Source organism: Rhinolophus ferrumequinum, chromosome 5 (assembly GCF_004115265.2).
Source record: "Rhinolophus ferrumequinum isolate MPI-CBG mRhiFer1 chromosome 5, mRhiFer1_v1.p, whole genome shotgun sequence".
Lineage (NCBI taxonomy): Eukaryota > Metazoa > Chordata > Mammalia > Chiroptera > Rhinolophidae > Rhinolophus > Rhinolophus ferrumequinum.
Window position 1 is genome coordinate 40,358,378 of NC_046288.1, and position 27,835 is coordinate 40,386,212.

The 27,835-nt window shown below is 36.0% G+C and overlaps 1 protein-coding gene across 12 annotated transcripts in view; it reads right to left on the bottom strand.

The window, feature by feature from the left end:
* MAPK10 (mitogen-activated protein kinase 10) overlaps positions 1-27,835 on the bottom strand; it is a 287,095-nt gene that overhangs the window by 14,234 nt on the left and 245,026 nt on the right. For all 12 annotated transcript variants that reach the window (XM_033106086.1, XM_033106093.1, XM_033106084.1 and 9 more), the window contains 2 exons: positions 6,999-7,062; positions 5,164-5,241 (listed from right to left, as the gene is read on the bottom strand). In XM_033106086.1, the coding sequence (XP_032961977.1) occupies positions 5,164-5,241; positions 6,999-7,062 (142 nt within the window). The remainder of the gene's footprint in view (positions 1-5,163; positions 5,242-6,998; positions 7,063-27,835) is intronic.

The window sequence follows — 27,835 nt, forward strand, 5'->3', positions numbered from 1 at the left end:
TCATCCTAGCTATTTACAAAATAAAATACGATATACAAACATTAATGAGAAAAGGTGAATAAAATGAAGAATGCAAGAAAGCTGACTTTTCAAACGTTTTCTTAGTAATTGCTTTTTTTTCCAGCATAGTTTACTGCACATATACATATCGTGCACACACACACACACACACACACACACACACACACAGTGGTGTGCTAATAAATATGTAACAACTGATTCTCCAGGGGGAAAAAATCTGATCTGTAATGTCAGCCAATTTCCATGTCTTAAATCCATCCTGCATGGTGGATTTCAAGCTACCAACATGAGGTCAATAAACTCATAGTTTGGAGAGATGAGCCCAATTGGCTTTCATGAGCTGGTATAGTCGGTTCCAAAACACGGCTGTCCTATGGCTCTGCATGATGCATACAGATATATCACTCATACATATGTCATGTAATACATAGCATACATGTGAGTTCTCAAAATTAAGTGATGAATATTTTCCTTTAAAGTCATGTAGTGAACGATTGAATTCACAATTATTTTTGACTACAAATTGATTAAGCCAGTAAACTATACTTTAGGGCATGTATATAAAATAGATAATATATGATTGCGATAGGTAGTTGGAATGACAAAAAAGTGGCCTTCTCACATGTAGGTAGGGCCTAAGTGACATATTTTCATCATTAACACACTAAACAGGCCTGCAACAACAACAACAAAATTCAGGAATATACCTTGTCCAAAATGAATGAATCAAATCACTATCTGAAAGCATCAAACCTTTATCTGAAGCATGAGCTAATGCCAACAGCAACACTTCATCTATTTGATTCTTGGCTCATTTATCTCCATGGAGATTAACTGGGTGAATTAATATTTACTGGTATAAGAACTTACTGAATAACATACTGTATTAAAGCTATAACGCTGTCTCGAATTCTGTCTTTGGCATAGCACCAAGAAACATGCTGAGTGAGAAACTGAGCAGCAATTTTCAAATTAATAAGTATTTATAGAGTTACTATTACGTGCAAGGCACAGCACTTAGGTACTGCATGGTTCACAAAGGTGAATACACATTTCCTGTCAATGAATTTACAATCACTAAGGGGTAATAAGACAATATTTAAACTACAGGGACTAGAAAAACCCATAGGAAGGAAGGATCCCATTCTTTGAGAACTTATGAAAGTCTTTGGAGACAGACATGAAAAATATTTTGGGACACGGAGGCATTTGATAAGAGAACACTTAAAATGGTCAGCATTCCAAAAAGTGGGATTCTGTCAAGTAAGACAGTGGTAATATAGGCCCCTAGAATGGGCACAGGGCTGTGCCCATTTAATTCTCTCACTAATGAATTAAAAGAAACATCTAGGTGGACTCGCTTCCTTTTTGTATAAGAACAATAGTTTTAATGATTAGAGAATCATTCCTTGATTATGTACAAATTTTGTTCCTTCACCAAATATTTAAAGCTTTCTTCATAAGGCAACACACTCATCTCATAATAACCTCAGCAAGAGGTTATTAGGCTTAAATTGTAAGTGATGCAAAGTCATTGGAAAGCACTGATTAGTGGAATTCTTGGTTAAAACCAGACTTTTACAAGATCAATTTAGGTAGGACTGAAGTCAAGAAGATTACTTCAGGAAAACAGTAATCATTGTGGCGTTAATGAAAAGAGATGGTGGCAATTAGATGGAAGCAAACAAAATTTTTAGGATGTAGAAAGTTACTGTCAACGATAACGCAGGTATGGAGTAAAAGATCAATCAGGAGTTTCGGGCTGGGAGTCTGAGCAAATAGAACTGCCATTAATAGAAATGGGAAAGTTGTGAGAAAAATTTATGCTGGGATGGGTGAATCTAAAAAGAGCAAATGTGTTTGATTTTAAACAAATTGCATCTGAATTGGCAGCAATCACATACATCCTGGCCCAATATTCTAAATTCTGTAAGACTAATAGTGATCATTAAATTCTATAGTGGAATGCATTTACTATCTACCCCCTCCAGAAATAACAAACTGCTAAGTAAACTAGTTTTTTTACTTTATTCACCTTAAATGTATTTTTTGCAAACTTAAAAGGATTTACTTGATAAAGACTTTGGTCCACCTATTCATAGCATGTAGAAATTGTATATGTCAATAACCTTACATATTATTTAGGAAAATTATTCAACACTTGGGATTAGGATTGAAAAAGTGACTATGCAACCTTTTACTATCGTGCTTCAGTATTTTCTAATAAGTCCATCTAAGGATCATCTGTGTTGTGGAACATAACTGTGACTCAATATTCTCAATTGATTAGGGTCCAAATGTTTTATAAAACAGAAAACTTATAGAAAACTGATAAACTAAAATCACACTTTTTTTCTGCCTGGTAGAATAGATAACCACAAACATAGGTTTGGTTGCCCTGTGCAAGTTTGATTTAATTTAGTGATCATCTTACTTTGACATGCTTTTTTCCCCCCGCAGATTACATAAATCCTAATTTCTTATATCTTCGTTGAACTACCATTGTCATTCTGCCGTTTCTCTCACTAATGAATTAAAAGAAACATCTAGGTGGACTCGCTTCCTTTTTGTATAAGAACAATAGTTTTAATGATTAGAGAATCATTCCTTGATTATGTACAAATTTTGTTCCTTCACCAAATATTTAAAGCTTTCTTCATATGGCAACACACTCATCTCATCCCTTTAATGATTAATTAATCTCACTTCAACCATCCCAGTCCCATATTACCCTCCCAGGACTGTATAGTTTGTGTAAAATGAATCATGAGTTAAGAGGATTTTTGTAGAAGTGTTCTGAAAGTATTGAAAAGAGAATTGTAAATTTTACATCATCACAAATTAGCTCTTGTAGAGACCTGGTTGGGGCTGAGGGGAAATGAAGGAGGAAATATGCAGAAGATGGGGTATTCTGGAATGGGTGGCATGATTCTGAGCTCTTTGGAGAAAAAGGAAGGAGAAATTAATGATAACTTGAACTAAAGATGAATAGAAGAGACTCTGCTAACATTTTTCCAGTTTCAGTCTGAGATGCAAGGTCACCCTTCACTGGATCCTTGTATTTTGGCTTCCTAATGATTATAGAAAAATGTGTTCTGACCATTATTGGAATTCTTAAACAAGGAGTCTTTCTGCCCTAGCAGGTGGAATCTTGAAGCTCTTGGATTGAGTCTTTGGATTCTTTATTAGCAGCAGACAGAACATGCAGGTAAGCTAGAAGCAGCTTCTGCAGACTTGTATCAATCTGGATGATAGAAGAATGAGTAGACTGGAAGACAACACCAATGATTCCCTTAAGTCTCTTTGAGGAAAGGAAAGATCTGGAATAAAATTGGACACTGCCCCAAGACTAGAGGTGAGAAAAACACATCATAACTCAAATGCATCTGTTTGGGCATCATAGTTGTTGTGGGTGAAAAACTAGCTATTCAGAGGAGGATATAAGTAAGAATTGATTAATTCACCCTACATTGTTTTTCCTGAAACAATTTAAAACTCCTGGGAAAAAACTGTTTATCAAAGGTAGAACACCAAATCCATTTTTCTTTAAACTAATCATTGATAGCCTATGTACTTGCCAGCATGAACTAAGTGTAATGTAAAGCTGAAGATAATCCATCACATTTAAAAAAAAATTTTATTGGGGAATATTGGGGAATAGTGTGTTTTTCCAGGAGCCATCAGCTCCAAGTCAAGTCGTTGTTTTCAACCTAGTTGTGGAGGGTGCAGCTCACTGGCCCATGTGGGAATCGAACCAGTGACCTTGGTGTTATGAGCACTGAGTTCTAACCAACTGAGCCAACTGGCCGCCCACCATCACATTTTCTAAAACTCTTTCCATATTTTCCTTTTTACACTTTTTATTTATTTATTTATTTATTTATTTATTTATTTATTTAATGTATTTACTTATTTACTTATTTATTTATTTTGACATTCAATATTATTTTATATTAATTTCAGGTTTATAGCATACTAGTTAGACATATCATTTACAAAGTGATTCCTCCTGACTAGTACCCACCTGGCACTATGCATAGTTATTGCGTTATTATTGATTATATTCCCTATACTTTACATTCCCGTGACTCTTTTGTAACTACCAATTTGTACTTCTTAATCCCTTCACCTTTTTCACCCTGCCCCCCAACCCTCTCCCATCTATCACCCTGATAAGTCTAGTACCCATCTGAGCCACACATAGTTATTACAATATTATTGATTATATTCCTTATGCTGTAACCTGTACCCCCACGACTACTTTGTAACAACCAATTTGTACTTCTAATCCCTACCCTTTTCCACCCCAAATACTCCTCCCATCTGGTAACCATAAATACGCTCTCTGTATCTATGAGTTTGTTTCTATTTTGTTTGTTTATTTTGTTCTTTAGATTGGACCTATAAGTGAACTCACATTGCATCTGTCTTTCTCTGTCTGACATTCCACTCAGCACAGTACCTCCTCGGTCCATCCATGCTGCTACAGGTGGCAAGAACCCATCCCCTTCCATGACTGAGTATATCCCCTTTAATTCAAAATATAGGTCTTAGGAAAACTATATTAGTATTAATAAGTATAAGTAAATTATCTTGAATAATTCTAAAACATAATAGATAGCAAAAGATGTACATGTACAAATGTGTGTTAGATTCAGTAGCTCGCAAACTGAAAGGCTGTCCATGCTGATTTTAATTGGAGCCCGTCTTGGTTGATGCCTCAACTACTGTCACACCAACCTTGGGAAGAGTTCAAATACTGGAGTGGTGAGGAAAGAAGTTTTGGCTGGAGGGATTCCAGAGCTCTACATTGACGTGCTGGCGGAGAGGGCATTATGCCTCTGCATTTGGATGAGGAGTAGTTAATTACCTTTTAACCAGTCCATGTTAACGTTTCTTCAAGAGTCATTATTATCTTAAAATGAGCTCAGAAAATCTCTTGTGCTAGGTCACATAATCTAAATAATAAGAATGAATACTGCACTAAGTATCAAAAAAGTAAAACTAATATCATTAGAGGGAAACAATCATGTGATACTTGTTCATATGCTCTGTAAGCAATGCTATTGACTGTAATCCCTGCTCAAGGCCAAGAAAAATACACAAGTACTGGTTTATAGGTTATTCACTGAGAGTGAGTACCTGAAGGAGAAGGTTGTCCTTTTACGACACCATTTTTAGTCTTTTCTTCAGAATTCATTACTTCCTTGTAGATAAGTTCTGTAAGAAACGACACCATTTTTAGTCTTTTCTTCAGAATTCATTACTTCCTTGTAGATAAGTTCTGTTATCAGTGTTATAAAAAACAAATTTCTCCTTAATCCACAGAGAAAATTTATTAGTTAATAACAAGTAAAAACATTTTGATGGGCTTGAGTAAATTAAAAATCAACTGGGATTCCTTTATTCCTCTAATTGTACATTTTCTTGCAATAGCACAGAGCCTGGCAAAAATAAGTGCTCAATAAAGCATTTGACCAAATAAACTTATGAAGAAGACACATTTGACTTGTTTTCTAAATTCTTTGGGGGATTTCTGATGCATTCTAATTTTATCTCTTAAGGATTTTAATGGCTACATTCTGAACTTCCATTTTTCTTTTATATTCACTCCCTGAGAGATAGACGCACATATTTTCATAACTTCACACTATGACTTTCCATCAGTTTTTCAACTCTTACTTGATCATTTTTCCAGACACAAATCTTGGATTTATAAAACTAAACTTGCCTAAAACCCAACATTAAAAAGTTATTACATTTATTGCCAAACTGGCATCCATTTTCGGCTTTTTCCTTATTAGAGTTAAACTTATATAGTAGTTTGATTTCATTTTACTTTACTCCTTCTAGCTAAAACTCATTCAGCACTACTAATTCTTGCTTTAAAATGACTTACAATTTATATAGCCATCATCCTTTACAGGCATTTGTTTCTCCAATTTCCCACAATTTAGTCCATGTCCATCCTGCTCAAGTGACATTTATATCCTATCACTTACTCAACATGAACCTCTAAGAGTGCCTTCTAGTCCTTATTTATATCAAACCAAGTCTTTTCTGTCTGCAACTTACGATCTTTTTTTACTTGATTCAGTTTGTATGTGCTCATTTTCCATATTTTCCAACTTGACACCTTGACCAGTGGAATCTCTTTACTATCTTTATAACACATTTTACTCATTTGTTTTCCTCTTATCTCTCCATCTTAATATTTTCCTCTCTTTTATTTTCTTTTCCAAATTTACAATAATTAATTCCATCATCAAGGTAGCTCAAACATTTCTGCCTTTCAGATCTTCCCTTTATGATTCTCTTCATTTTGATCTAATCATTTGTTATGACCTGCATTTGGTTTTCCCATATTTATTCTACTCTGTAGTTATTTATATTAGTTTATCTATCTCTATATAGCTACTTTGTTTCACCCTGAGTATAGTCTTGATCATGCAGTATACGTTTAGAAAAGTTTCGCTGAAATAAGTGAATTAATGAATTCATTCATTATTTCTTACTTTAAAGGAGAAATAAGTCACTTACGTACATATATATGTTCTATTTAAATTCTCAAGTTCTATATATCAAAGGAATGAAATCATATATTAATTGTCTTATTTTCTAATGTCTAAAATCATCTCAGACATAATTTTATCCATTTTATATGATAATTTTATGTACAAATATGGAATGTTTAATTCTAAAACTAAATTGAAGTTTACCCTCCATCATGACAAATACTTTGACAATCAGTACTATTTTTAAAATTGTTAGTAATTAATTCCTTTAATTCTTGAGTAAATGCAATATTATTAGTAGTATGAAAAGATAGATTGGTTTGCGGAGCTTAGAAAACGGTCCAAGAAGATAGCAATTAGAAAATCGTTTGTTACTAAATTGTTTTAAAAGGAAAAGCCTTGAGAATACTTTCTGAATTTTAATAAAGTAAAATGAATACTTTATTAAAGTAGTAGAGTCACCTTTCCATTCTTCAATGGTGTGTTCTCTTTCATCCAACTGTTTGTCATATATCTGAGGTGGAGGCTGCAAAATAAAAACAAAAAAATAAACTTTGTGCAATAAATTAAACATGACTAAAATCTTACAATGCGTAAGAGTACCTTGCTATTCATTGATTTGGGTGGTGATAAGAATCTCATATAAATTGTGGAGTGATTACAGTAGTGCAGAAGTTAAAATTTCCACACAAACTTATGGAGGATTCATTTATATCCCAGTATTTGCTGTTGACCATATAAGGCAACAGAATCCAAATCCTGAGAGGTCACTTCCCCAAGCCTTCTGCTTCAGAACCCAAGCTTAAGCACCTAATAGCCAGTCTTTGAAAACCAAGCAAAACACTTGATTACAAGGACCCAGAAGCTGCTATGTCTTCCCGTCACTTGCCACACAATACCACCCTACTAAAACTACCCCAGACTGGTAAGATTTTCTTCTATTTTTAGACCAACCTAAAGGAGAGTCTTTAATATCTCTCAGTAGACCATAGTACTACACCCCAGTATAAAAGAATATTCAGATATAATCAACCTTTCATTTTTCATGAAGCATAACAAAACACCTTTATGTATAGCTGTGTGCCCTATATTTAAATTGTTTCAGATATTTTTCCCCCTCCAGCGGAAGCTGCCAGTTGTCTATAGAGGTGGGTCACCTTGAACCCTTGAGTGCCCCATGTTGCTCCCCCAGAACAGGAGCAATGATGTGGCAGGGCCTTCAGTCTGACTTATGGAATCACCATTCCTCTTGCTGTGAGGAGATCAAAGATGGGAAAGTAGATTTTCATAAATCTAAGTGCCTTCCAGGAAGGAGAATCTCAGATAAAAACCCTGACCTCTTCTTCCTGATGTTTGGACCTGGGGAGATCTATCATGGTGACCTAAGGTAGCTCCAACTCAGGCCAAGTGACATGGAAAGAAATTAATCATGAGGCAGAGGAAAGAGGTTGAGAAGCTATACCAGCTGGAAACGGATCGGGTGAAAAGAAGAGCTACAAACTGTCAGGTGCCATGAAACAGGGAACTCTAGAATTCATCCCTTCCAGTACTCCAAAAGCAACAGTTTCTATAAGAAACTAAAAGAGTTACTCAATAAAGTGACTCAGGCTTATTAGGACACGCATCCCTCCAAAACAGCTGTTGTAGGATGGCTTTGGACAAGATTTTCAGAGACAGCTTCTGGCTTTTGTGGGAGGTTTTCTGGCCCAGGAGCAGCACCCAAATACCACTCTGGCCCTTCTATATTGCATTTGGAATCTCTGGTGGCCTGAATCATGACAGACATGGACAAACATGAATATTCATCCTAGCCGTGGCATGTTAGGACAGCCTCACATACTACAGAAGTTGCTGGATATAAACATAGGAGACTTTGCCCAGTTGTGGTGGGGCAACTCGAGCATAATATTGAATGATTGAGAACTACTGATGAAGCCAGACATTCCTTTAACACCAGTGATTGCTACTGAGGCGGAAACTTTAAACGAGCCACTGTGATTCAGACGTGGTCAGCTGAGTAGCTTTTACTGAAAGGACTAAGCAAAACGAGACCGTCCCCTGCCCCACGACACTAGTGAGAACAAAGACACACTGACTATAGAAAGGTAAGAGGACTGGGATATAATCAATCAGGCACTGCCCTGGGGACCTAAGGCAGGACGGTAGTCAGGTCCACCCCAAATTATAAAGAACTCCCAAATTAAAGGAAGATTATGATTTAATGAGTGAATGAATAAAATAAAGTTATTTTTGAAAATCTGTGAAACTGTCAGCTAAGTAAGCTAATGCAAAGCCAAACTCTGGTTACGAAAGATCCTTTGTCAAGTGGCAGCTTTCCTGCTTTGCCCCTTCCTGAGCTGTGGTGAGGTCCCAAAGTGGGCCTCGAACTCGCCCCCTGCTGGACGCAGTGCGCACAAGCTCTCAGAGGCCCCCAGAGCTCTGCGTTTGTTGCCGCCACTTTCTTTTTCTAACAATAGACAGCTCAGGATCCTGTGTGGCTGGCTTCTCGGTGCAGTGGATTTTTCCATTCAAGTTTCAAAATTGAACGTGGCTCAAGAGTACAGTTCTTGTTAAAGTTTATGAATGCCATTTTTTCTTTGCCACAAAACGATATTGAGAGAAGTTTTCCTTGGAGCTTCAGCATCTAGCTGTCACTGATGTATAAAGCACAAAGTACATCAACTCTAGCCACAACCACACCACAATGAAAGAAAGCAAAGTACTGAGTCCAAGATTTTTCCTTTCAATAAACCAAGAGAGCTGCTTTAAACACAGTTGCATTATAGTTATGGCTGAAAGGACTACATGTACAGGGTGGTTTTTGTTTGTTTGTTTGTTTTTAAGAGAAGATGCAATCACCTATCTGCCCTGGAAGGTACAGTTACATAAAGATGTCTCTCACATAACAATATACAAGAGTAATTGACCAATAATCCAAAGAGAGTAATGTCATATTCAATTACACATGTACATGCGCTTGGGCAGCAATCTTTAGCTCAAGGAGAAGAAGGAAGAAGAGACGAAGGAGGAAGAAGATGAAGAAACATTTAGAGAAATATATGGAGAATGAAGATATTGCAGTCATACAGAAATCAAGAGATCAGAGTGTTTCCAAAAGAGGAAGTAACTGTCAATTTTATGTAAATGAAACAAATGAAGATTTTGGCTTTCAGGCACCAGAAAGACACGATGGAAAGCATGCCTTTGAAACCCAGATAAGTTTCCAAACCTCAAAATTGCCACCACACCCATATAGATCTTTGTTGGGGGACATTAATATGATATAGCCCCTAAAAAATTGGAACAATATAGAAGAAATATCCTTATTACAAATATGGATATTGCATATGAATAAAACAAAAAGGAACTGCAGAACAGATTGTGACACTGGGGGAAAAAAGACAGGTATAATGCTCACAGATCTGCTCTCCAACTATCTCTGAGGGCTTGATACATGGAGAATATTGTTCTCTATCTAATTAAGTTCTGTCACTTATTTTCTGAGAAGATACTATATGCTAGGCTCTTTATATATGCCCTAATAATCCGCAGATCAGGAAACTAAGATTCAAAGAAATTCTTTTAAAAAATATTGAAGTCACATCGTGAATTAATGGTGAAACTTTGATTAAAATCCAATTTAAAGAGTAAGTCAGAACAACAAGCAATTGGGATGAATCTAAAATAAGGGCTAATCAAACAATATTTAAAGTAAACATCTTTATAAAACAATAGAAACACAAGCCAGTAGGGTGACTGTATGTCTCAGTTTGCCCCAACAGTTTCAGTTAGTGTTTGTTGTCCTTGTAGTTATTAGTAGCCCTCAGTCCTTTTACTCTCATAAATGTTTGGAGGATAATTACGTGAGCATCCTACATAGTAATGCTGCGACATGACATAGTAGAGACCTCAGGAAGGTAGTAATTAGAGGATGGGGAAAACAAGCGAACTGCAACATTTTTCTACCACTGGGTCTCAACAATTGCAGTTGTACCCTTTGCTGCTCTAAGACATGATGTCAGCATTTCCTTCCATTTTCTCTATTTTCAGTAAAGCTCAGCTATAAGATATGGTTTTTGCCAAAAGTACAAGTACATAAAAGAGTACAATTCCACATAATAAAATTGGGATTGAGGAATATGGCTTCTGTTGGCATTCTCAAGTTCTTGTTTCTGGGCATGATTTCTGGCCTAAGAGATGTCTTTAATCAGAGCCCATTCAAATCTCTGATTCTCCCAAGGCATAAGTTGCTCTTTCTTGGGACTTCATTTTACATCATATATTTAAATAATACTTTATTGAGTAAAATGTATAAATTATTCTTTCCTTTTCTTCAAGATAATCTTGTTTTCAACAGCCTCATAGAATGTTAGGATGGAAGAGAATTTAGAGATTCTCTAGTGTCATCTTTGTTCAATTTACAAATAAGAATAGAAAAACTCAGACAGCGTAAGTGATTTGTCCATGGTCATAGACTTAATTAGTGGCAGAGTTAGGAATAAAATGTTTAATATCTTATGGGAAAAGATAGAATAAAGAAATGCTTATGGGTTGAAGAAACATCAGATTGAATAATTCAACACTTTACAAAAGTTTTCATTAGTGACAAATTTGAGCCTGCCACTCTGATTTCTGTTACAATTTTCTGTCAGTCTATACATGTAGCTAGAGTTGACAACTATCACCCAAGTAGTCAACAGTTATATTCCTGAACGCTTTTGCTCAAATCTTGGACAACATCAGGAACTCTATACATCTCAAAAGAGATGAGAACCAGATATGAGAAATCTAAGTTGTACAAAGTTGCTTTTTTTACCCATCTTTGGGCCTGAACATTTTTTCCATATCAGTCATCTTCTGAACCAGATGACAATCATCAAGTTGTTGGTGTTTGTTTTGTGCTTCTTTTATCCTAATTAAGTATGAAGTATAATTTTGTTCCACTTTTTATCTTTGTGCTGAAAATGCCAACGAGAGCTTTAAATAGCATTGTCTTTCAGTGTATGAATTCTCTATTAACTCAGCAACTGGAGTAAAAAAAAAAACACAAATGATATTGTGTCCTATTGAAACGCACTTTTTTTGTTATTAACTTTGCAGTTTGAGGATTGCCAAAAGATGCATGATTTATTGTAAGGCTTCAACCAGGAAGGGTGAATTTTAGTATAATATTAGATCAGAAAAATCCATTTAAGAAAATGTGCCAAATTTGATTTTATATTTCCTTCAATCTATACATATAGAATAAGTGTTCCAAATGTATTTAAAATTTTTGATGACTAGAATTTCTTAAATTTTTAACCTCTGATTAGAAAACAAATATTTAATAGAATAATTTTTATATAGCACTAAATGATATGTACTTTTATTTATTGATTTGTTTATTTTTGGCTAATGAACATTTAATATGTTCTATTTTTTTTTTCTAAAACCTTTATATTCTCAGTAGCACCCAGAACAGTTCATTATCTACAATGGAGCTTAATATTTGCTTAACATCTTATCAGCAATCTGCCAAATTAATAAAAGTGAAATACCAATATCACAATAATTAACTAAATATAGTTCTTTTCCAGAGTTAAATAGTTTCTCTATATTGTGGTCTTACTTGGTTTCCAATTACCAAAAATTTCATTGTCGTCTAAAAGTGCACTATGGCAGCTTGTGATGTACTATCAGTTGTTTTTAAAATTGCTTAGGCAAGTTTCAGGATCTCTGTTGATGCTCTTGAACAAAAACTAAACAATCTCATCCTACAGATGAAATAGATACCTTTAAACATCTGGTGAATTAAAGGTATTAATACTACGCAAAGGGGGGTAAAAGGTTAATAAAATCTGTCTCTGGAAACTCATCTCATTAATTCTCCTTTGCTAGCTTGTCTTACATTGGGTCCTCAAGCAGGGCCTGGGCAGGGGATTCAGTGCAAGTGATCGTTGAAGAAGTGCTCTCAGGGATGGATAGGGAGGATGGAGGATGGACAGGGATGCGTGAATGACAGTTAGTGGCCTCAACAAGAACTGTTTGGATGCAGAAATCAGACTGGGCTGCGTTAAAGAGTAAGTCTGAGGTCAGAAATGAAGAATTATGAGATTGAATAACCCTTTAAAAGTATTATAAGGGGGGTAGTGAAGAAGTGATAAGCCTTGAGAATTTGGGTATGAAGGGGCAGAGGAAGGAGAACAGAATGACTCCTAGGGATTTGGCTCAATCACCTGGATGGAGAGTAGTGCCCTGGATTGAAAGGGGCAATGTGATGGTGGTGGGGACGGGGGGACAGCAGTTGTGTGAATAAGGGATGTGTGCAGCTCAGTACTTGACATGCTAATTTTGAGATGCCTATTTAAATGCCAGTCATTGTTAGATGTATAGATCTGGAACTTAGGAAAACTACATAGGACAATATAGAGATCTGAATGTCATTTGTGGTCAATAAAATTAAGGCTGTGGTCAAACTAAGATTCCCAGGGAGAAAAGAAATGAGGACTGTAAGAGAAAACTCCTGGGAGCCACAATTTTAAGGGAAAAGAAAACAACTCAGACAGCAAAGGAGACTGGAGAACAGGTGTGGTGTACTCCAGCAATCACTTGGGAAACGTGTCGGGAAGGAGGGTGTCATCAGCCTATACAAATGGCAAAGGTGGATGAGATGCCAATGTGCTTTGCACTTGGCACCTAAGAGGCCACTGGTGATCTTAGACGAAGCAGTTTCAAAGTTTGAGAAGTGAACTAGAGTAATTATAAGCAAACAAAAGCTATTTTTTTCCCAGAAACTTGATTATAAAGGTAGAAGGTACTTCTTTTGCTAATAGCACCCTCCATGTCGAAAGGTGTAGTAAATAAAAATACTGACTTTGATTATTTGTTCTTTAAAATGAAGGTGGCTAGAACATGGTTATTTGTATAAGCACCAGTGGGAAATGAAAGATAGCACACACACAGGGAAAAAGAGACCTACACACAGAAAAGACTGACTGTACATGAAAAAGTGCTGTATCCTGGGTTTTCCTGGACTTTGTGTCACTGGCTCTATCACAGATTATCACTTTCCTCCTCAACATTTTCATCACCCTAGTACCATTCATACACGGTTGATTTTCATGTATTATCTCATTCAGTCCTTACAACAACCCTCCTCTCCTAGGTATACAACTGAAGCTCAGAGACTAAAGTACCTATTGGCAAGTGGCAGAGGAAGTATTTAAATCCAAATCTCCCTGAACACAAAATCCATGTTCTTTGCATTTTTCCACCCAACTGTAGCTTATAATATAGTTCCTGCTAATTCAACTGGTTGAAATAAATATATCTGAAAGTTTTCTTAGGTAAACAAAGCAACAGAGAACAACAGCAGGGAAAAAGTCAATGCTGTCTCTAGCTGGAGGAACCCTCAAAATGCTTCTAGTGTTGGAGATACAAATTTCCACATCCACTCAATAGAGGCCAGTATGTGCACTGTATTGTGATGCTGCCACCTTGTGGTTGGAGAAAAAGCAAACAATAGGTAAAAGATGCTTTGAGTGTGAGTTCATTTTCATTAAATTGCTTTTATCCAGGGGTTCTCAACTATGGTTCCACATTGAAATTATCTGGGAGCTTTAAAAATGCTGATGCTGGAATCCCACTCTCAGAGATTTGGGGTTAATTAGTCTGAAGTGAAATCTGGGCATCAGGTTTTTTAAAAGCTCCCCAGGTAATTTGAACATGCAGCCAAGATTAAGACCTCTAGTCTAACTATTTATACAGTAATCAAAGCAAGTTTTGTCATTTGTCTAAGTATGCCTTATCTACAGAGAAAGAAGGGAAAATATCTTAGAGAATAAAAGTGATTTTGTTCAGTCTTCAATGATATATATTTCTCTGTAGAAAACAGTGATCTGTGGATAGAAACCATCACGTGCTCCAGTTTTAAAGGACAGAAACAGAGAGATTTGTGAATTGTAATCCAAGTGGACATGAGATTTGTGTCTCATAATAAAATTCAGTCTTTGGCCAAAGTGAGCTAGGAGAATCTCTGAACTTCTTGAATAAGTCACAGATTTCCTGACAGGAACAATGGAAAGAGCACAGGGTTCACAGCAGCCTTGACTCTGACACTAGTAAGACAAATGACCTTGGGCAAGTCACTTCGTTTGCAATAACTCTTATCTAGAAATATTTCATATACTGCTTTACTCAAGAAGAAACTACTACCCAATGTCGTAACAAATATAATTTCAGGTAATTCAACAAACACCTCTCTTAAGAACTAGTAATGGGCAAAGCATTGTATTCTAATTTGCCATATATGGAAAGCACTAATGTTTGGAGATATCACAGCACTAAGGGTCCACAGGAAGCTTTAAAAGCTAGTAATGCAAATTTTAATTATAATTTGAACTGGGTGCAATTAGAAAACTTAATTAAATAATGTCCCAGTGGCTTGACAAGCAAGTTAAATTCAGTTTTCTCTATTTTTTTTTTTATTCTGTTCTGTAGCTTTCTCAGATGTTAGGTCACAAATTATTAGCTTTATACCATCGAAAAATAATATCTTGAAAAGGAAAATCTCTTTATTATTCCTTGGAAATTAAATTTTTCTATGGTTCTTTAATTGAAAAGGCTGAGCAATTATACCACCAATCATCCACTGTTCAAGTCTTAAATCTGCTTTTTTTCCATTCATTCATTTAACGTCTATTTATTAACTAATTACTATATGCTATATATGCTATATATATAGCATCTTTGAATTCTACCATCCTAAGCCCAAAATCTAATCATTTATAATTCATGTTGATCGTTAGCTTCTAAATATTTCTTTAATCTTCTGTCCACGTCTCCTCGCAAGCCACCATCAGTTTTAACCCACGTTTACTACACATTACTCCCCTGCCTTCCGTCTGCTTTTTCTCTACACTAATCCCACTTTGCAGACAGAGTGACCTTCAAAAAATTCAAATCTGATAATGCAATTCTTCTGCTTGCTAGATTTGAATGGTTTCCCTTCACCCTTAGAATAGAGTGCACGCTCCATCACACTAGGTAGAGACTCCGTCCTTACCTACTTACCAGACCGAATCATTTCTCACCCTTCTCCAGTGGGTCACCTCCAAACACCTGCAGTTCTCCAATCCTCCCTTGATCCTGGGATTTTTGCACAACCCTTTCTTCTTCCTGTCTCTCTTCACTTGGATAATTCCTACTTTATCCTCCATGTTTTTATTTAGAGCTTTCTCTAACCCACATTACTGAGTTGAGTTTTTTCTATGTGCTTCAATAAGCTTAAAATTTGGGCTACTTATCTTTCAACATTTACTTTTCACTAGACTGTGGGGACAAAGTCTTGAGCACAAAGACTGTATCTCTGTTTGCCAGAATCAAACACTGTACGTAATATATGATAGGCATTCAACAAGACTTCTTTGAGAAGGTAAGATTTGAGCCAAGATTTGAATGAAGTAATGGAGGGAGCCATGTGGATATCTGGAGTAAGACTGTTCCAGGCAGAAGAAACTGCAATGCAAATACCCTGATGGGGGAAGCTTGCTTAGCATGGTTAGTGAACAGCAAGAAGGCCAGGACACTGGAGCCGAGTGGAAGTGGGGAGCACAGAAAATGAAATCAGAAAAGTAGGAGGGGGTCAGATCAAGTAAAGCAAACTGCAGTTATGAAACAAATTGATGGGTCATTACTTGCACCTTTTAACATAACCAAGAAGAGTAGACTGAGATGGAAAATATCAGAGTATGAAGGTTTTCCTCAGTGTGTGTGCATACATGTGTGCGCGCACATGTATGCTGGGTCACCATATAAAAACACCTTTCTTACTATGGGTTCTAATAAAATTTGGGAAAACACTGAAGAGAGCCTTGTAAGCCATGGTGAATACTTTGAGTTTTATTATAAGTAAAATGAGAAGCCACTGGAGAGTATTACCAGAGGAATTATGTACCTTGTTTCACATTTTAAAAGGAAAGCTCTAGGCACTCTGGAGAATAGACCACAGGGGACAAGAGTGGAGCTGAGAGATAACTTAGAGACCATTACATGGTCCAGGGTAGAGACGATGTTTGTGTGGAGTAATTTGAACAAGGATATATTTAGATGGTAACGTCAGTAAGGCTGTTTGAAGATAATCATTATTCTCTAGAGATTTTCTGAGGCTTAAATAAGATTGGATACGAGAAAGGGTTTTATAAACACTAAAGAAGTGCTCAGCGAAGCACAGTTTAATTAAACTCAAATGACATTTGTTGTTCATATAATATGTATCAGCCACTACGCTCACTGTTCTCTGCACTCAGTAGGCAAAGCTGAATTTCTGCTCCCAAGGAACTTGAGAGCAGTGGACTTGGGTAGATACACATAAAAATGTATCATTTCAACATAATGTGTGATATGATAATGGCATGGGGTAGGTTCTAAAGAAAAAAATGTTAACTTAAAATTATGAGAAGCAACAGCTTGTACTGCAAGACTTTCCAAAGGCAAAAGGCCACACTGGCCTCAGTGGTACATTATAGGACAAAAATGAGCTAGAAAAATGTTCTGGGTGAAAATTCAACACATTGAACACAAATACTGCTGAGTCAGCCTAGTAAGGCCACATGTCATTTGTACCTCAGCCTTACTGTCACAAAACAGAAGCAAATGAGCAGGGGGAAAAGATCTTCAGCACTCCTATATCAGTAACGTGACTTAAAAACAATTCATTCTAGAGACAGTAACTATAGAAAACCATACTTCTCCAGTTAAAATAAATGAGTAGCCCCAGGATAGGAAACCACAGTGAATACAGAAACAGAGTTACAGAATTAGAAACTTCATTAAGGAAAAATTGATTTGCCTAAACCTACTGGCATTATAGGAATAGTAATGTATTTTAATTTAAAATTTAATATTTTTTTAATTCCAAAGTACTTTTATTCATTTTAAAATATACAGTTTTTTCATTATAAATCTTTATGTTTTTCCTCTCCTAGCACTAATCTTTCTGAAAAATCTTAGAATGATATAAAGATTCTCAATTTAAAAAAATTTTTTCAATCTAGTTAAAAGAGTTCTTTTAAGCAGATAATTACTATCTCTTACACCTACATGGGTTCAATACATCTGGAAAATTATATAAGAAAACATACATGTACCACTTCTATGCACAAGATGCTTATCAGAAAAAAGTGGTAAATATTATTACTGCAAATTCATTTTTATTCCACATTTTGTCGGTACATAAATTATTTAAAGACCTCCTTTGTAAAGAAAAATAGAATTATTTAAAGGATATTGTGACATAATAAAGTGAGCCCTGGCTTAGAACCTTGGTTTTAGCTGTGGGATGGTGTAAGAGTCATTTTAAAATTCTGTAAAATGGGAATGACGGTATCCGAGGGTAGGGGTAGGGGTTCTTCTGGCTGAGGTAACGCAGAATAGAAACATGGGTGAGCAGGTTAAATACAATAGACAATATGAAAGTGATTAAAACATTTCATTACATCAATTAACTATCCTGAGAAACGGCAGAGTGGTAGGACCGTGTAGATGATGCAAATGATTGACACAAAATGCTCATCTTCTAGTTTCTCCTAGAGCAACAATTTCTAAGGTGTATGTGGTGGGGAGAGGGTGCGGGAGGTGGGGAGTGATTGGGCGGGGAACAGAGGCACCTGAAGGTGAGGGATTATTTCCAATTAATAATCTGCACACACGAATCTGCCTTACCCCTCACATCCTATCAAGAATCCTTGCCTTCATGAGTGTTGGTGTGTTGCTGACCATAATGAGTTGATGACTGAGTTTCTCCGATATATTGTGGAAGACAAAGGGTGAGAATCACAAATTTCCTTTTTACAAACACAATAATAGAGAGCTATGTACTAACGCAAGGCATGCCTGTTGCCCCTATTTTTCCATTTAATTAACGTAGCTCATATAGTGGATTTTCTTAAAACATAGCACGCCTTTTCATTCAGTAATGAAATATTCTAAAAACTAATTTAAAAAGAAAGCAATTTTAATTGAACTTTTTGTTAATAAGATAGAAATAAATGACATTTTCATTTCCCTTATGTCATATAGGTTAAAACTATTGGGTTTAAATTATTTCGATTTTAGTTTATGGATTACACCCATAAACTAAAAAGTCCCTCTCTAGCAACATTATGTGTTTTCAAAGTTTATTGAGCACTTTCACATATAATATCTTACCTCTTCAAACATTGTTACATATCATCTGGGTGAGGATTAGTTGTGACACTTATATCACTAAAAAAAAATCTCTGAATCTGTTGTTCTTTTTTCATCCCCACTGTCATTAACACTCATTTTATCATCATCATCTTTTGCTCAACTAACTGGTCTTTCTGCTAATATTCATCATCCCACCAAGCAGAAAGAATGGTCTACCTAAAACACACATCTTTGATTCATATCACTACCGTCATCCTCCCTGCCTTTAGCATGGGTTTCACCGGGGATGAGTGACAGGTGCTTGCTGACTTGGTCTCTGGTCACATTCCTCACTGCTGTCTTGGTCAAACTGAATTCCCTCAAAGTTCCTCAGGTGAACTACAAGAAGGTCTCTCTTCTCTCCTGGTCTTTGAACCTACTCTTCCACTTTCCTTTCCTTTGGCTAACTCTTGCCCATGCTTCGGTCCAATTTAAGATTTTTCTTCCTCCGAAAGCCTCTTCTATCTATTAAAAGATGGGTCATACATTATTTCTTTGGCTTTTGTAGCACCTTGTGCTTCCCTTTCCATAGAATTTACCGGAGTAGTAAAAATGTCTCATTTACTTACCTATCAACCTTACTATACTAAAGCTACTAAATAACAGGAAGTAGGGCTGTGTGATTGAAGCTCAATAAAAATGTAGGGAATGAAAGAAGTGAACCTGATCTGGGTAGGATGAGTTCTTGACTATGGGTGTTCCAGCTACAGACCCTGACTGGCTCCCATTGTACTTTACTCTCTCCCTGTATCATGACCTTGGTCTCCACACTGTAGCTCTTTGTCTTCTCCCACTGCCCAGGACTCCTTGGTTTGAGGAAGCTACATTATGTGGCACAATATTATAAATTAACTCATAGTGAGCCAGTTTTTTTGCTTAGATTGTTGCTAAGCCTCCTGTTCGTGAGGGAGATACTCATTATTTAAGATTCTCTAAAAATGTATTAGTAAGAGTTCTGGCTAGGAATAAACTTGTCTTTGTAATGAAACAGGAGTCACAAAGCAGTGAAGCATGGAACATGAGCAAGCCTGCCTCAGAAAAAGAAGTGGTGACAGATTGCTGTACTAGGAAAACAGCATTCTGGTGCACATGTCATGAAACAAAGTCACCAAAAGTGCTTTCTGCTGAATTTAATCCAAAATCACAAACATCTTAGGTAAGGGATTTTCAGAAAAAGTGCCTGAGGCATCAATAGCTATTTTACCCTCACTTCTTTCAGAAGAACATGAAAGGAGTTCAGCTTTCCAAAAAGACATAAAAATGGAAACCAGATTCTCTTGGAAATCAGAAACTGTGGGGAATTTCTTTTCATTATCAATTAAAAGTATTTTTCATAAACAATAAAATTCATTCTTTCACAAGATATCGTGGGCCAGAATTGCACAAATGACCCTGTAAGTCTCATATTAAACCTGTAGCAAGTTATGGAAGTGGTTTTTTTTAATCATTCTTATGACTATCTTGCCATTAGGAAGGAACATAATAATTTTATTATAGCACATACTCTGTGAAAGACCATAAACTTTTAATAGAAGTATAAAAAGGGAATATAACCTTTTCAATATTCTGTCTCGTTGGATGAATCCATTCTACCTTCCCTCACATATAATGGATGCCCTTGGGCCTAAGCAACGATTCTGCACCTGGAAAGAAAATGTTCAAATCCAGCCTTTTCCCTGAATCTGTAGGTTACTACCGTGTTTCCCCGAAAATAAGACCAGGTCTTATATTAATTTTTGCTCCAAAAGATGCATTAGAGCGTATTTTCAGGGGATGTCTGATTTTTTAATGTACAACAATCTACATTTATTCAAATACAGTCATGTCATCTTCTTCTGGAACATCATCATAACGTACTAAATGTGTCCATCTGGCTGATGATCTTAACTGGGGCTTATTTTCAGGGTACGCCTTATTTTCGGGGAAGCACGGTATGATTTAGCACTCAAGAATGCTTCCTATCCTTTTTCTGATTCTTCAGCTCCTCAAATTTTTAGTCTATAGACTTTTGGTTTTAGTACAGTTCTGATGACATGCTGACTTCATCTCTACAGTTTTCATTTGGGGCTAAAAAAAAAAAATCAAAATAAACATCATACAGATTTACTAACTGTTTTCACCTGACCACACATTCATTTTCAGCATCATTAAGGATTATATTTTCTAACGATTTTTTCTTCTCTCTTAGAAAGTGAAGCTTCTCAATTTGCCCCCTAACTTTGATAGTATAACCACCTCTAAGCATGCCTTGAAAAACAGATGTTTGATTAATGCAACCCTATGTTCCCCTCTACCTAGAAAAGAAATTAGTCCTTTTAGAAAATGGAGGAAAAAACAAAAATCTTTGGAGAAAAACATGGCAGAGAAAAATGACTGGTGCAAAGGAATTAAGTCCTTAATTAAGAGAAACAAAGTAGAAGCAAGATATGAGAAGAGTTGGACCTGTCATTCTCATGAAATCTGTGATTCATTGCAGAATAAGGCCTCCATAAAGCTATAAACCAACCTGCCAAATGAACACTTGAAAGCTCCATTGCACAAGAAAAGAGCTAGCTATGTGAAAAGTAGATACTAGCTATTTGTTTCTATTTCTTGAAGAAACGTTATTTTTAACTTCCGTAGGAACACAGGAAACTTTTTCATATATTTAATAAACTTAAAAAATCTGAGAACCATATCATTTCACTCATATGTCGGGTACAAAACTGAAAGCAACAAACAAACTAGACAAACAAACAAAAACTTATAGACACAGACAACAGTTTAGTGGTTACCAGAGCGTAAGGAGGGAAGGGGTGGTAGAAGAGGGTAGCGAGGGTCAAATATACGGTGATGGAAGGAGAACTCATCGGGTGGTGAACACAGAATGCAATATATAGACGATGTGTTATAGAATTGTACACTTGAAACCTACATAATTTTATTAACCAATGTCATGCCAATAAATTTAATAAAAAAATAACAAATAAAAAAATAAAGCTGAACTCTACAAAGTTAAGCAAAGATTTCCACCCCCTCAAATCATAATAATGAAAACTCAAAGTGTAGTGCTTTATATTTATCTGTGACTTCTCCTTGTATCCCCTTCTTTTAAAAAGTAGGACCTTTACAGATGAAAGGGTCTTTTCGAACAAGGAAAAAATTTACCTTAAGGAAATAAGCTGAGATTTTTCAAAAAAGGAATTAAATCTCTTGGTTATATCTTCACTGACAGTCAACTCTAACAGTAAAGAATCCATATTTTTGTAGCCCTGTCATCTAAAACTTTCCCTACCAGAAGAGTGCTTTTTAAAATCCTGAGAACTAAATTTGTAGGTAAAAGCTCCAAAAATCTCATAAAGCCTATGAATTATATCCCTAGGAAGATGTACACACATAAATATAGGCATATAATGTCAGGATGTTTTCAACAAGCCCTTAGAAGCCCATGCAAGGAACCTCTAGGGGTTAGTGAATCTCAGGATAAGAAAGCTTAGTGCTAGACTGTGAGTTCTGAAGGGCGGGGAAATGCATCTTTAGCTCTCCTTCAGTGTTCAGCACCGCATATGGAGGAAAGAAGCATTTATTATGTTAACTTGTGCAGGATGGGCATCTGTATATTTTGAGATTTAAAATAAAAGGGGGTCTATACAATTAAAAAGTTCATCATGCGACCCAACCTCATTGAATCTGGTAGAGATAGAGCAAAGAAAAACATCTTAAGTAGAAAACCAGAGCAGATTTAGAAACTTAAACAGGGCTACCTACCAAATAACATTATTGCTGGGAATAGAATGGAGGTGGCCTTAAAATGAACGGGTTTATATATAATAATTAACATGTGGGCCTTGCAGAAAACATCCCCACCTCTGCAGAGCAGTATCAGTTTCTTTATCAGTAAAGGTTCTATACTGAAAACACTCATGTTTGGAGGCTGGGTAAGAGTGCTTTCGAGCTGCCCTTGAATTTATATACACAGTAGTTTAGAGGAGATTCTTTTATGACAGACAAAAAATTGTGGAGAGGGAACAGTATAGTTTGATTATTTAGCAACACTGCAGGTAGAGAAAAGAGACAGGAATGCAAATTACCAAATAATTAATGTTTCCTAGAGTTAGCCATTTTTATGACCTCTATCTCAAGGCAAAGCTGTCTAACAGAGATTCTCTCTCCTGACCTACTCCTGTTCGTTCCCCCCTCTTTTTATTATTCTCTTACTATAAAATTCGGTAAGTTTTCATTGACAGGGCACTTTACAATTTCTGACATTGACTTCTTTGCTTATCTCTTAGAAGAAGCTCTAAAAGATGCTTGGTTTGTTTGTTTTTTCTTCCACAATGTATAGATTACACTACATTGTGACATCCTAGACTGATGCCACAGTTGGATAATCTCTTCCCAGGATAAAAATACTAAGAAAATAAAATACACTTTCACAAATTCCTATTCCCTTGAATTAAGTAGGTGGATCTCAGAGTATCTAAGAGATCAATTAGGACAAAAGAAAAAAGAAACACCATAGATTTGGAAGAACTTGACAGGACGTCATAACTCTGTCTTTCAGAGAGCACCAAATGAGGAACGTTCTAGAATAATAATTTCTGTTCCCTCCCCACCTCTTTTAAAAAGACTTCTCCTTCAGCGGTCTACTTAAGAGATTAATATTCACTGTCTAAAGGCTCAAGGTAATATATGAAAAGAAAACCCTGAACACAGACTACCAGATAGCAAAACAATGATCTCCTGAGAATGAACTATTCAATTGGTCCAGCTCAGACATTGAAGAACCTTATATGTTCAATGGATTCTGAATATTCCAATGATCTGACATCAAGAAAAAAGGTTTTCTTCAGTACAACAACTTGCTAAAATTAGAGACAAACTTTTTTAGTGAAGTACATATTCTTGTAAGTCATGTAGCAAGAGCGGCCACTAAAAGCAGGTGGCTAAATCTATCTACAACAAACATTTTGACAAGCTCCCAACAACATAATACATGGCATCAAAACAATCCCAATATGATTCAAAAGACATCTTCACTTTAACAGCTGAGGCTCTGGGCATAGGAAATGTAATGTAAGTTATATTTTCTCTGGAAAGCAATTAGTAAATTGCTCACATTTTGCTGCTGAAAGAATACTCAGCATGAACAGATGGAAATTTACAATTCCACAAATGGCAGATATTAGGAATTAGAGACACTGATTTGACTTTCACCAAGCAAATGAGAATCACAAAATATGAATTGCTCTTTCTAAAATTAAACACGCAATTAGAGTGCATCAAATTCGTATCCATTGTAGCGCATGCTTCTTCCTACTTATTTCTAAATTTATATACATTCTGAATTAACAAACCTACTTAGAGTTCAACTCCATACTAAAAAGGTCTTCCATGACAGATAGATGGCACTAAACTATTTCTCAAATCACGCCTGCCAGGGTGTCGCACTAGCTTTTTCACAGCGTGATGCATGCTGTAATAATAAGAAATCATAAGACTCAAAGAGGCAGTGCTTGTGTCAGGACAGATGGAGGGAACAGCTGAGAGAGGGATTCAGCCAGTTTATTAACTCCATGTGAGCAGAACAAATTATACTTAAAAGAATTCATAAGAACATTTAGCCTGAAAAACAGAATTTAAATGATGGCAATTTCAGAACAAAGAGAAGAGAATAATGATGTTTCACCTCAGTAACCTCTTCATCTTCCCAACTCTGGACAATAAAAGGTCACCCATGACCTGCACACAGATTACAGACCAGACCAGTAATGGGCACTTGGGAAATATTTAGACTGATTTTGAAAAATTTAAAACACATAGCAAATGCTATTAACATACAATGGAATGAGATTACTAACATTAAATACTCAGGTACTATTGTTAATTGTTCTTTTCCTCGCTCTGAAATGGGGCAGTTTGTCCTGCTTGTGAAACTACGTATAATTTTTGTTTGATAGAAACAATTTGAGAAATCTTTTTCAAAATAATTCCCTTTATGAAAGCTCCACATATGATTGTCCTGAGAAAACTCAATTTATGTGTTTTATCATATATCTAGTTGCAGATAGAGAAAAAAAAAAACTATAAGCTTTCTAATTTAAATCCAAGGAGGGGGAAATGATTGAGAGGATCTAAAGAAAAATAAACGAGATTTTTTTTTTCCTTACTAAAAGCAGATTTACCTCTGTAACATCAAGAAGCAAACTAGTAATAACCTCACTAGTAAAATCCCAGGTTGTACATACTCAGAGACATAGCACCACGCATGCAGTCTTTTTTCTTTTAATGAAAAGCAATGGAGGCTTTTTATCCATCAAATGTTAAGAGAAAATCGTTTCTTATTATTTTGGTGAAAAAGAATTTTTCTTCCTCAATCAAAATTTTCAGATGACTACAAAAAAATCTTAAATAACTCAAATGTTGCTGGTTCTATTTATTAAAATATTTAAAAGGTCTTTTCTACAGTTTAAGAGTTACCATTAAATTTTACATAATAAATTTCATATCCAAACTGGCTTCCTTCTCAGGCACATTAAAGACAAAAAAATAACATCTATTAACTGTTTTAAGCATGTATCTGTATCCTGTGGGGGAAATCAGAAAACAGAAACAGTAGTTTCTGAATTTCAGATTGAAATAAGTATATTAAGAATAAGTATATTCAGAGGCTCTCTTAAGGTAAGGACATGCTGTAACCTTTTGCTATTATTCACCAAAGGGAAACGTCAATTACAAAGACTTTAATCCCCTTCCATCTCAATGGGAGAGATACAGCCTACACAGAGAGCTGTTTTAATTTACAACTCATTTAAATCATCTCTTCTAGCTACTTCATGCTTAACACAACACCGTTAAACTCAGACTCATCAGATTATAAAATATTTGAAGTAAGCACATACACAATTTATTCAGTGATTTATTACCAAAAAGTGGGCAACTACTGATGAACTGTTTAAATATTAGAGGCCTCAAATTCATATTCATAGCTCCTATTTTTTCTTATTCCTAAATTTATATATCTTCTGAGTTTAGCAGAATGTATTTAATACATTTATAATTAAACTTATTTATATGCCTATTTATTCTCTACCACATTGTTTTGGAACTTATGGACTCAAGAGAATTCAGTAGAAGACAGTGACTAAGCCATAGTTAATGAAAACAAAAATGAGACAAACAACTTACACATGAAGTAGGTTTAATAGAGCAAGTTAACACATGACATAATCAAATAATATTAGCTTTTACTATAAAAATATATGCAAGAGAATTACAAGTAGAGAATGAGAATAATTCCCCCCTCACCTTCAATCACTTGAATTTTGCATGAATGTCCCAGATAGGCAATATATTTATAGGTGAATCTTTAAACTATAAACGAAGTCTCTCCATTACTGAGCATGCAAACTTGACAGTTCTCTGATTATCCAATAATAATCTATGCATTTTAGCTACTAAAACCTGATCAGGATATGGATTTATATTCAAAGCCAAACAGTTTTGTTTTTTTGTTTTTTAATCATAGCTAGAGATGATCATAATTTGTTAATTCAAAGAAACTGATGAAATCTGGTTAGAGGATAAAAGATAGTCATTGCAATTTAGTTATATGTAACATTGAGAGAAACAACTTATTACAGATTCTTCTTACATTCAGAAAATTATACAATAAACAAGTTAAAGAGTCAAATAAAATAGATAATCTTATCAACCAGAGATGACAAGTTACAAAATTCCCAATCAATAATAATTTCCATTAGCTATTAACTGAATGAAAACCCACCAAGACCAATGAAAGCCAAGACCTTACTTTTCATTTTTAAATTCACTGCTGAATCACCAGCACCTAGGTCAGTGTAAGATACATAGTTTGGGTTCAATAAATATTTACAGAAAAATGAATAAATACTAAACTGTTAACAAATAAAGCCTATGCAAATAGCTCTGTAGAGGTGGATTAAAATAGGGAAAAGGCTAAAAGAGAAGAAAGAAATAACAAAGGTGTGAGTGAGAAGAAAGATGGATAGAGGTTTTTTTTTTTGGTTTTTTTTTAGTGTATTTTACCTACTTGATAGCAGAACAGTAGAATTTAAGCAACCTAAAGGAAAGCAGATGGCTGACTCCTTCATTCCCCCATGCACATGTTGTCCAGCATGGGCTCAGCAAGCTCTAGGCTCCTCAGGAGCCAGATAACAAACAACTGAAAACGTGAGACCAACATATACAAGAAAGGAAGTACACACATTCAATAAAAACCCATGAGACATACTCTTATGCCAAGACTATCAGATTGACATAGTACTGGTGTTTGCTGGCCAAGATTGATTTCTTGGCAAGAAATCACGAGATACTTAAGGAAACGAAATAGTTACCAGGGTTATTAGGGGAAATGTTTACTATACTTTTACGCAGTGAGGCCACTGAGCAAGTGTTCTGACCTCCAAAACCTTCTCCTCTCCAGAGTAAGTGTGGCTTACCACTGGGTTACTTCAGTTTTATTTAGTGCAGATTTTAGAGCTATGAATAAGCAGAGAATAAATGGGGGGGGGGGAGGGGTGCCGCCCTGGGCCTGTTTGCCCACAGATAGAGCCCTCACCCTTCCCTTACCTGATGTGCATCCAGAGGCTGGCCCCTGCAGGCTGCATTGCCCAGGTTCACCCATCAGCTGACTTAGGGCTAGTCTCAGCCAATAGGAGAGAGACACTACTAGGACATGAGGGAGTGGGAAGCCAGGCCATTTCTCCCCATTCTTCCTTCCAGAAGCAGGGGTATCTCTTCTGTGTCTGTAACCCCAGATTCCACTAGCTAAGCTATCACTACCCATCTCTGGACTCTAGTAAACCATCTCTTTACTCTAGGGTTAGTAGTGGCTAATTGCTGGGTTGTGAATTTCTGGGTTGTTTCAAGACTATCTGCTCTTGACATTTGCACTGCGATCAGAAAATATCCTTAGCTTTTCCGCTGTTTAAATGCCCTTTCGTGTGACATCTGCTCAGACTCTGACCTTAGACCACATTTCTCTTCTGCACTGGTCTTGTCGGCTTGCCCTATCTGACTTGTCCACATATCTGCATCAGCTTTCACTTGGGTTGGTTCAGGCCAAGCTCTGG